The 12,319-nt window shown below is 38.5% G+C and overlaps 1 protein-coding gene across 9 annotated transcripts in view; it reads right to left on the reverse strand.

Annotated features, from left to right (window-relative positions):
- flna (filamin A, alpha (actin binding protein 280)) overlaps positions 1 to 11,499 on the reverse strand; it is a 64,243-nt gene extending 52,744 nt beyond the window's left edge. For 6 of the 9 annotated variants that reach the window (XM_028453859.1, XM_028453858.1, XM_028453857.1 and 3 more), the window contains exons 1-2: positions 11,286 to 11,499; positions 4,422 to 4,876 (exon numbers count right to left, since the gene is read on the reverse strand). In XM_028453859.1, the coding sequence (XP_028309660.1) occupies positions 4,422 to 4,791 (370 nt within the window). In that variant the 5' untranslated portion in view covers positions 4,792 to 4,876; positions 11,286 to 11,499. The remainder of the gene's footprint in view (positions 1 to 4,421; positions 4,877 to 11,285) is intronic. The other 3 variants (XM_028453862.1, XM_028453863.1, XM_028453861.1) reach the window with 1 other exon arrangement.
- Between the last annotated feature and the right edge of the window lie 820 nt (positions 11,500 to 12,319).

Here is a 12,319-nt window from a genome sequence, read left to right on the forward strand (position 1 = left end):
AAACATGGAAAAACATCAGAGGTAAGTTTTTGGAGCAATATCACGTATTTACATGCTATTGCCTGGAAAACAAGTGACTGAATGTCTAGCGAGTGTAGCAAACAAACGGCTATATAATCTTATTCAAAATGTGGTGCTATGTAATCACATGGATGTGGGGGATTTTGGAATCATAGCACACATTCACATGGTACTTCTCCTGTAAAACGGAATCATCTAAAGCATATAACTATAACATTGATACCAATAGTTGACTCTATTAACCCTATTTGGCATGTATGGTACGATTTCAGGAAGTATAATAGACTAATGTCATCCAAACAGGGAAAGAAGATGAAACTAAACTGTGAAACTGAAACTTTGAGATCCTAGTAAAGGACTTTTCAGAATTCATGTGCTTTATTGTGGAAGAACATGATGGGGACACTTTGGAATAAAATACAAAGTTGAACCAGTTCAGGCCAACATGCATGTACCTCGCCTTGTTTGCTCCGAGAGAAGTGGTCGTGTGACCAGGTATGTCACATCCTGTGATGTATAATAAATGTTACCATTGAGCTTTTAAGATACATTTCAACATTGAAACGTCCAAAAAAACTCCTCATGAAAGCGTAAAAACTTTATGATATCGGAGTGTTTTTTCTAAATTCAGGAGTTTCCATTACCAGTTATTATTGAACTTGTTAGATTTTGTGCATTTCCAAGGGTAAGGGAAGCACAGCTTATGACACTATGAATATGTAGGACTGACCTCCTGCTTAATGGGCGGAGTCAGTTACCAGCTCAGACTACGACTGGGCGCATCTTATGATGGTGTGTACGAGTCCTCATCTTTTTTTACTAAGTGATCTGAACAAAAGTGGAAAGTAAAAAAGAAAAAAAAATGCAGAGGCTTAGAAAACACCTGAAATTACAAAACGGTAAAATACAAAATGGTAAATCTGTTAAAGTGCACTAAATGGAAAGATTAGGATTGAAAAGGAGAAGGAGGGAGAATGTTGATGTGTCATGGTGAGCACATATTGCAGTTTGTCCATTTGTGGTCGTCCAGTCCTTACTGTTACTGCCTGGGTGTGTCCGTTCTCTGTAAAGGCAGGGGGAAGTGAGCGAGGCTGTAGCTCTCCTCTCTCATCTTCAGATTAAATGACTCAAAGAGGGAGGTTTAGGACGAGGGTGAGTCAGCGCAGGGAGCAGACGCAGCGTGCTGACTTGCATGGTTCACACACGTACTGCTGAAGTCCAGAATCCACATATTACAAGGAAAATATTAAATAACAGATGTTCATTCATCCACTTAAATAATGTGTAAATGTGCAATATTGTCTCAAAACATGCATGTGAGGCATTTCCGTATCATTTTTGGGCCTTATTTCACATAAAGGAAAACATTTCTGATTGCTTTTTTTTTAGTTTCAGAACATGACTTCCATATTTTCCGTCTGTTGTCTGCGATCACGGAAAATCCTAAAGTCCCTAAATCTCAAAGTAACCAATTCTCAGGTCAAGTCATTTTAAAATGTCACTTCAACAAAATATTGGTATATAAAATCAATTGCAATCTGAAAAGACAACTCCTCTTCCTTCATACATGATATAAACTGATGGCTATGGAAAGCAATTCTCTTAATATACCAGTCAAGTGAACTGGGATCAGATGTAGTGTATTAAATAGAGACTTGTGCCTGATTGTAAAGGTGTACAGTGTGATGAAGACTCAATGTCAGACAGACAAGAAGTGACTCACCAAGTCTGTCTGTGTTACTCACATATTTGTCCTCAACCTAAACACAGTCACTCTCACACAGCAATAAATCAGGACTTCACATTTACGTACTATGATCATGGAAAAGGGATGGGGAAACATTGGAAAATGAAAAAAAAAAAACATTAACTTTTATTTTTATTTATTTATTTATATTAAATCAAGCCCCATCATGACGCAGAAATACCTTGCATGCACGTAATGGGACAATATTACGCATTTACAAGCTTTTTTACCCAGACAATGGGTGACTGAATAATGAATATCTAGCAAAAAGTGGAGCAAATGGCTACCAAGGTCAAATTTCAATGGGTAATCAGTCAGGTTTAATAAAGATACTTGTTCTGTGACCATAACACACATTCCCATCGTGTTTTTTTCCGGTAAAACAAGTGGCAACATGCAGACACGTCAAATTTCTCGCCACTTAATGATCTGGCGTGTTTGCAGCGCTCCCCAGTCGACTCTTTTAACCCTATTTAGCATGTTTGGTACGATTTGCCAGGATGCCTTAATAACATTTAATCTGATATGTGGGAGGGGTCTATATCAGTACATTAATTTTGGATATGTGGGCGTGGGGTCAGATTATTCAGCCATTGGTTGATTTTAAAATCGGCCATGTCTAACTTATAAATATTCAACAAATGCTTATCAGAATATGGAGCAAGTTATAAATAGTCATTGAACGGGCATATATTAACACAGCTGTGTGCATTCAGAGAGGACCGTGCGCCATAAACACTTTGATTGTCAACTTAAGGATTACTGATCAATTTTCTACAGAGACATTCAGAGAAACTTCTGTAGATCAGCGAAATGTCAGGATTGATGCAACAGGCGTCTGAATGCACAAGTATGTCGGTGTTAGCGCTCTGCGGTAACTGACTATTCACTACATTAAACATTCAATAAAAGGCAGAGACGCCATCTCAGCATCAGACCCTTCCTGCATCATTCTCGCTCGTTAGCTTCTCGAACTCTGTCGTTGGCTTTTTCGTACCTTATTAACAAAATGTATGCATTTCGGATATGTCCCTGTCCCACCCACATATCAACATATTAACAATTGTTTTCTGGTTATGTCCCACATATTGGATGTGTAAGTTTAACTTGTGGAAAGTCTATTCTGATATCTAGAATTCAATCCTGACTAGTTATAAAAGGAATTGTAGATATCTAAAATAAACTTGTTACTAGTAAGAATTACATTTGTAGATATCCGAAATGCAATTCCAAATATCTGAAATTGCAATCTTACAAGCTACAATCCCAAACTCACATATCAGTAATCTAATTCTGACTAGTAAGAATTTAATTTCAGATAACTACAATTCAATTTATGATATCTGAAAAGTAAGAACAATTAACATTGGGATTAGTGAGAATTGAATTGTTGAATTCAATAATTAACATTGCAAATAGTCAAATGAAAATTATATTATGGATATGTGGCCTTGGAATTCTAACATGTCAAAATTAAATTGTAGATATCTGAAATTGAATTTGAATTGAAGTCACTGGGACAATGGCAATTTCCATTAGCGAGAATTTAACTGTTGATATCTACAATTATTAGTGTACTTGGTGAGAATAGAATTGTAGATATCAATAATTCAAATTGCAACTAGTCAAAATTACACTGTGGACATGGAATTACATGTTGAAATTAAATCATAGATGTCTACAATTACCTCTACTTATTAAATGTAAAAACAGCTTGACACAGATTAATATGGAGAGCACTCGGTCACTGTAGAGTAGGACGAGGCAAAACCAAGCATGCTGAAAAACTTCCATTCCTGGGAATTAAACATTAGTGATTCATTGGAAAACTTGTACTTAGCATAGTTTCAGCATTGAGTCGTGACTAAAAATGAGTGGGATTACAAAGGCACACAGGAAAAAGCAGAGTGTGCAACAGGCATGGATGGGCTTTAGTGGAACATGGCCAATCAGGATTAAGTGTGTGCAAAGCTTTTTCCATCACGTTTGATGACTAAGACGTTTTGCTTGTATTTAGATGCAGTGTAACTTATTTACTCATAAATAAGTCATTGTTTCAAAAGATCAGTTATATCAAGAGTTATTTCTTTGTTAAATATTAATTCATCAACACGTTAAAGTACTTTTAAAAAGCAGGCTATGCACAAAGTGAAGTTTAAATGCACTTTGTAAACTTTGTTGCCCTGTGTGTGTGTGTGTGTGTGTGTGTGTGTACAAGCAGCTGCATGCAGACACAGCTCATTAGAGCCACTTGAGACCGCAGAGCATGAAACAAGTTCTGTGCGAAGCTTGGGGACCCTGCGCGAGCCCACTGCGTGACACAAGTGTAGACAATAGCCCTGTATGTGCGTGCGTGCATGACACACACGCATGACACACACACACACGCATGACACACACACACACACACACACACACACACACACACACACACACACACACACACACACACACACACACACACACACACACACACACACACACACACACACACACACACACACACACACAGAGAGAGCGAGAGAGAGAGAGGCAGAGACACACAGTCCTCCTGGACCAACCGAGCTCTAGTCTCAGTTGGTCCGGCTCGGCTCGGCTCGGCCCACATTACACCCAGGCCGAGTCCCACACACACACCCACACCCACACTTACCGATGGACACCAGCTTGATGTTCTCCTTGTCCAGAAACTCCAGAGCCACCGACACGTTCTCCAGCTGCATCTGGCGGAAGGTGGGCCTCTGGTTGTACTTTCGGAACATTTTCTTCTGGGACAGGACCTCCAGGAGCCCGATGAGCCTCAGCCCGTCGCCCAGGTCCGTCTGAAGGTTGCCGATCCGCTTGTTGACGCATTTCAGGTGCTCGTTGCACCAGCGGGTGAACGTGTTCTGCTGGATCTTCTTCCAAGGCGCGTCCTCGGCCAGGTCCTTCTCCGTGGCGGGCATTTCTGCGTCCTTTTCGGCGGACAGAGCGTTGGGAGCGGGCGCGGCGCTCTGGTGGCCTCGGAGGTGGGAAGCGCTCATTTTATGGGCTCGGCTGTCCCCGGGTTTGCTGGAGCGGGTCTGGGTGGAGTCTGCTCGGCTTGGTGCGGCCCCTCTGACTTGTAGCCTGCAGACAGATGTTTGACAGAGACAGGACGCACTTTTTTTGTTTGTTTTACTTTTACATCACAGATGCTGTCAGTCATTTTGTCGGAGAAATACAGACGCGCTCAAGCTTTGGACCAGCAACAGTTTAACAATTAAAAAAAAGTTTGTAAAGTTCTAATTTATGGTTTAAAATCACCCCAAAACATCAAAAACACCCTGAACGTGTTTAATTCACACACACAACGATTAACAAACAGTGTGGTTTGCAAAGATAAACATCATTCACAAACCAATGTTGGTGTGTTGTTTTACTTTTGCAAATAAGAATGTACCTATCAAACAAATACATATTTTACACATACAGACATTTCTTCAATTACAAAAACTGTCACATGACTTTTGGCACTAATTTTCAGCTTTGCAGATACCCACACAAATGCCAGTATACGTTCTAAGAAATCCATTTTGTACTTGAAGGGTATTTTTTTGGTACTCTAACTCAATGCAGTGTGCCTTTGACCAAATTAGCGTGCTATTCACAGGGCGGCCAAGGCTCATGTACTATACAGGTCAAGTATTTGCTAGAAGGCCAAATTTGCAATTTTCAGCAAAGTATTTTGGGGTTATATTTCTTCTATAATACCACAAGTGTCCAGTGTGTTTCCAACTAAGAATAAATGTGCAAAAACACACAGAACACGAAAGAAAAAACATTTGTTTTTTTATAGTAAATACCTTCTGACATACTTTTTAAAAAAACAAAAACAAAAAAAACTTACACAACTTCTTTCTTTCAATCAGATCTACACTTGTGATTTAGGTCTTTTTCTGACTTCATTATGCCCTTATCAGAGCCTGGCCTTAAAGGGATCCTCCACTGTTTTTACAAATGTGGCCTGAAACCTTTGAAATGTCCAAAACACATTATTTTGCAACATATTTGTTTTATTAACTTTTTAAAATGGCTCTGTGCACCGCCATGTTGAAATGACATCATTGATGACTTCAGTTCATTGAGTTTTATAGGGGGTGCAACATTCCGGATCAAAATACAACTTGTGCTGTTTTGGGTTGCTCTAAAAATAGTAAATGTTAAAAAAGCCAATTAATTTTACCAAAATTTAATGAACAAAATCTGTGACCCAAAAAAATCTGTGACTGCATGAGATTTATTTTGACCAATTTCAGTGAACAAAAAAAGGTTTAAATTTACTTTTTTAACTTTTACTGATTTTTAGAACAACCCAAAAACCCACAAGTTGTCATTTTGACTGAAAAAGATGTTAAATAATCCTGAATGTTTCACCTCCTATAGAACTCAATGGAATGAAAGGGGCGATTCGCATCATCAATGACGTCATTTCAACATGGCGGTGCACAGGCTCTCAAACAGTAAACTTCTGCCATTTTTTAAAAGTTAAGAAAACAAATAAGGTGCAAAATAATGCGTTTTGTTAGGCATAGATCTTCTAATAAGGACATTTCAAAGGTTTTAGGCCACATTTGTAAAAACAGTGGAGGATCCCTTTAACACCTTTGCAGTCAATGTTGTCCTTATTGTGCACTTCCCTCTAATTTTAGCAAGCTGAGACAGGCATTGTTTTATTTGAGATAACTCCTTTCACAATAACATGGAAAAGGTCATTATCAGCATTTAGAAAAACGACCAATCAAAGCATTAATACAGGAAAAAATTAGAGCACTCAGAGAGGGCAAACCTCTGCCAAGTGTAGAGGCACAAAGTCACCAAAACATTTTCTGGATACTCTATCCACAATACCTGCTGGATCGTCCCCAAAACCAAACTCAGCTCACCAAATTTTATTTTAATCAGTTCAGAATTTTATAGATATCATGCAAACAAACATCCACATTAGCAGACGGACGGACAGACAGACGAACGGATGTAACAAAAGGTTTGAGTGTTTTTGTTGTCATTTGGTGTATTTTTGTTATTGTTTGTTAATTTGTATATTTTCTTTCTATGTTTGAGTGTTTGTTGTTGTTTTGTGCACTTTTCCATTATTTTTGTGAATTTTTGTAGTCATCTTGTGTGTTTTTGGTATCATTTTGTGCATTTTTGTTGTCATTTTGTAATTTATTTTAAATTCAGCATAAAAAAACTCACAAATACACATCATTTAAACCAAAAACAAACAAGAAGACTACAAAACTGCAGAAAATTAACATTAAAAAAAAAAAAAACACAAAAAAATGTTCTAAAACATAAAATCCTTCCAAAAACAACAAAAAATGGGTTCTGAAAACACACAAAATAACACAGAAAAATGCACAAAATGACTCCAAAAAGATACAAAATACAAAAAAGTAGACGTATTGGTCAATACTCAAGATGTCATATCGAGATCGTACCGAAAGTGAAAAGTATACACCCCGATACAACTTTTTCACTTTCGGTACGATCTCGATATGCTGTCTTGAGTTTGACCGATACGATATCAGCTCCAATCATACTTTTGTTACATATTTTGTAATGTGAAATTGTAACAAAGTCTTCATCAAGTGATTTTACTCAGAGAACAATAAATAGCAACTTTCGGTTTAAGAAACACTGACCCATTTATTATTAACCAACATTTTAACCTTAAACAGAAAAATTATTTACAATAAAATAAAATAAATACAAATTTATTTGAAGACCATGACATGAAGTCATGACACCTTAACAAAACGACTCCAAAAACACACAAATACACACATTTACTCCAAAAACAAACCAAACTGAGATAGAATGTACAAAAACAAAAGGAGAAAATACAAACAGACAAAGCCTTTGTTCTTTCCTGTATCAATTATCTGATTGGTCATTATCATAAATCAATGATCATGTGACCCTCAGATCAGATCCAATCACATGTTTGCGGTCCCAGTTGGGATATAAAAGTTGCCCATCTCTGATTTAGTGGATTGCTTTTCTTTGGTCCTGGTTATTATTTGTGTTTAATGTTGATGATATAAGTTGGTGACAACATTTACACATTTATGTGATTTTTTTTCCACTGGTTAAATCTGCCAACAAGATAAATCTCCAGGGGAATGATATGTTTTTCAACCAAACCGCTTCTAGTTTCATTAATATGAACATTGTTGGTTTATGTCATTGCTGTGAGGAAGGAAACTACACCGTCTGCAGCTTTTTTGACTAAATAAGGAGCCTGCTTCCAGAAGCCACAGCTATCAAGAGGAGCACTCTCATTCTGAGTGTGTGTGTGTGCGTGTCTGTGTGTGTTTGTGTTAACTCAAGGGAATAATCCAAAGAATGTTTCTGAAGCCAGAAGCAGGCATTCAGCACTCAGTCTTAAGGAAACCTCAGTAAAACGGGGTCTGGTTCTGTTTATGAAGCTAGCACGCTGCCACATTCACTGTGACATTTAAACAACACAACAATTCAATGAGCTACAACTTTACAAGCTGCAGCTAAAACGTACACCCTAAGGTGAAGAAGCCACGGATGATCAGTGGAAATCTCCACATGATGTTGCCTAATGTGAAGGGAAGCTGAAGTGAATAGTTGGCCATTGTTTGAATGGAATTTGGCATGTTAACACTGGGAGAACACACAGTGAGGGTAGAACAGGACACACTCCCAGCAGAGGAGAGAGCTTCAGTCTCTGGATTATTATCTGGCTTCCTCTACTGACAGCCTGCAGTACTACACTGTCTGTCATTTGTTACAGTATGAGCTTGAGGTTTTCTTTGAGAAAAAAATTAATATCACTAAACCAAAAGCTACATATCTTCTTACAAATATACCCTATGAAACCAAAGCACAGAGTTAAAAGACTGAGTGCGATCCTAAAGGAGTTAGATATCGTGATTCCTTTTTATTACTCTTGGATTGTAGATTGGAGTAGATCAGACATGGGCAACTGTTGGCCAGAAAATGACTAAAAAACACACAAAAAAAAACAATTAAAAAACAAAAACATCCATCGACTCAAGAACAAATGAAACAGCAATATGAATATATTTGAAAAGGTCAACAAAAACACACAAACCTTTGTTGTTTCCTGTGTTAATGCTCAGATTGGTCATTATCCATAATGCTGACATGAATGTTGATAACATACTATATGTGGCCCTGAGATCACATATAATCACATTTCTGTGATAAGTTCATGTGTAGAAGCCTCCCTCAGAAAGATACTGATTCTGCGTGTCCAGCACGCACTGCAAGTATGTCAGCCTGGGTGTGTGTGTGTGTGTGTGTTGTTATAATTTACTGAAAAGTCAGCAAATTGCACAATAATGTGAAACTGTGGGGTGACAGTAGGCACCCGCCCCTCAAAGCAGGATTGATAACAAAAGCTAAACAATAAAACTATGTTGAAATGTTTCCTGTGCACCCTGTTGATCTTCACCGTGTCATTATAATTATAAGTTCTAGAAGATGTTCTAGAATGTTTTCCTATTATTCTTATTTCATTTCCTTCCTCTTTACTCTCAAACAACAAAGCTTATCCAAAAAGTGTGTGTATTTAAAACACATTCAATGTCATGTTTGTGGCCTGAGCAGCAGGCAGCAGTGGATGTTGTCCATCATCATCATCATCATCATCACCACACCCTGTGAGCCACACTCAGTGTAAAGCAGAACTCGAGTCAGGAAGTGAAACACTGTGAAACCTCACAAACAACCACATGACCCTGGATGATGCACAGAGCGCAGCTGGATGTGTTCCTGTGGACGTTGTTGGGGTGGCACATAATCGTTCATTTAAATGTTAGAGAGATGGGCAACTTTTATCACAACGGACCCAAATAATGTGATTGTATCTGATCCGAGGGTCACATTCATGACAAAAAGTTTGTGTATTTTTGTCATCATTTTTTTTTTTTTTTTTTTTTTTTTTAAATTCATTTTGTATATTTTTGTCTCATTTTTCATGTTTTTTGCTGTTGCTATTTGTGTTGTAGGTAGTTGTCTTGTGTGTTGATAATAATAGTAATTGTGTATTTTGTTGTCATTTTTCCAAATCTGGTCCCTAGATCAGAGACGAGCAAATTTGATCACAGCGGGGCCCCCAGAAATGTGTTTGTCTGAGAGTCACATTTATCAAAATTAAAGTCAACGTTTAGATAAATTACCAATCTTAGCATTAACACCATAAACAATAAAGAGTTTTGTGTACTTTTGTTGTTATTTAGTATATTTTTCTCATATATTTGTAGTCATGTGTGTTTTAGGAGTTATTTTTGTGTATTTTTGTTGTCGCTTTGTATTTTCTTTGTGTTTTTGGATTCTTATTCTCTAGTTTTGTGTGTTTTTGGAGTCAAATTTTGTATTTTTGATGTGATTTTTTGTTATTGGAGTCATTTTGTGAATTTTTGCCTTGGTTTTGTATATTTTCCTCTCATTTTGTATGTTTTAGGAGTCATTTTTGATTCTTTTTTCTGTGTTTTGTTGTTATCTTGTGTGTTTTTTAAGTACATTTTGTGTAAATATCTGTCATTTTGCGTGTTTTTGGTGTTGTTTGCTTTGGGGGCCCCACAAATTAGACTGAAGGCCGCATGTGGCCCCCGGGCCATCAGTTGCCCATATCTGCTTTAGTGACAGTACCGCAGGAGAAAGTAACAATTAAATAAGAAACAAAACCATGAGTTATTGTTTAAATACAAACCTCCTCCAAGATCCAAATCTCATGTTTTTCACATTTTGTCAGGTACTGGATCAATGATACTGATCATGGTGCAGGATCATCCCTATTAAAATCTGCTATGGCTGTTTGGATACTTTAGGGTTAATCTGTCACTTGTCACTGCCTTACATATTGTATCATCATTTATACATGGAAGTGCAAACTAGGGCAGAATAAAGTTGAATTTTCTTGTTTTCCTTGCCTAAAATCTACGGCCCACTTAAGATCAACCTGGTCCGTACTTGGCCCCTGAACTAAAATAAGTTGGACACTCCTGCTTTATTATATAGGTTTGTTTTTGAAAAAGAAAATTATTAAGGACACTTGATGAATAAAAGCTATACATTTTATGACTTATTATCATTGAAAACACAGATATAAGTTGGTCCAAAGCTCTCATACCTCCACCTGGCGGTAGGGGGCGCCCGTGCCCGCGCTACATGTTCCGATCCCGGTGGACGCAGCGCAGGAGCCCCGAAACTTTCCCCTTGATGTACGGCACTGACAGTCCGGGAAAAGTGTTTAAATATTGGATGTGATCGGATATGTTCGGCCTAACTGGTTGGTTGAACAGTAACGTGTAAAAGGCGAAGACATCCTCGTGCTGCTCCCGCCTGCTCCGCCGCCCTCCGTCCCATGAAGAACCCACGGACTGACCTGTCAGCGCACCAGCAGCCTGCAGCGGCCCGCGTGCGCTCCCGGTCACACCAAAGAGACGCGCGCTTTGACCTGACACATACACACGCACGCGCGGAGGGACGGACTCACCTGTTGCGCACGGAGTCTCAGGTGTGCTCGTGGAGTCCGCTCAGCAGAAGTGAAGCCTCTTCTCTCACAGGGAGTCTGTGAGCGCGTGAGGATGACCTCCCTCCCCAAAGGCCTGTTGGGGGATACTGGGCGTAGCAGCGCGTGTGCGTTAGTGGAGAGATGTCCCAGTGACTGAGACTGGACCACTGGGAAAGCCTTAATTGGTAAAGGGGTGAAGCATCTCTCTCTCTCTCTCTCTCTCTCTCTCTCTCTCTCTCTCTCTCTGACGTCATGACCGCGCCTACGGGATTTTAAAGGTATGATGTCACTGTCCGAAGCATTTTTCTCTCATCTCACAATTTTTTTCACGTCTTCATTCCATCAGTGAATAACATCATCATCATTATCAGTGTGTGTGTGTGTGCGCGTGTGTGTGTGTGTGTGTGTGTGTGTGTGTGTGTGTGTGTGTGTGTGTGTGTGTGTGTGTGTGTGTGTGTGTGTGTGTGGAAAGTTAAACAGGATGCAGATAAGATGGGGGAAATCTTCTGCCATACACTGTTTGTTAATTTAGTTTTAGTCACAGTCTGACTAAAATGCAACTTAGTTTTAGTCAAAATGTAGGGATTGGGACTATTTCTGTTTTCGTATATAGTTTTAGTCCACTAAATGACACTAATATGTTAGTCGACTAACTCCGTTACAGCTATAGTCAACTAAAACATAAAGCATAAGAGTTTATGCTGCTTATTTTTTAAAAGATTTGATTCCCGTTGATCAACTATGTACTGCTGCCAGGACACACTTGTAAAAGAGATTATTAATCTCAATCTGGTTCACCTGACTAAATAAAGGCCAATGAAATGAAACAAAAACCTGATATGTGTTGTTTTTAATGTTTGTAAACACACAGACGGATTTAATGTGATCAATGATCAATAAGCACATGATCACATGAGTTCTGATTGGGTTTTGTCTCACGTGACAAAATTATATTTAGTTTTTATTAGTTGGCAAACAATATCAATACTTTTTCAGTAGTTTAAGTTCACATGTAT

Source organism: Gouania willdenowi, chromosome 7, assembly GCF_900634775.1.
Source record: "Gouania willdenowi chromosome 7, fGouWil2.1, whole genome shotgun sequence".
Lineage (NCBI taxonomy): Eukaryota > Metazoa > Chordata > Actinopteri > Blenniiformes > Gobiesocidae > Gouania > Gouania willdenowi.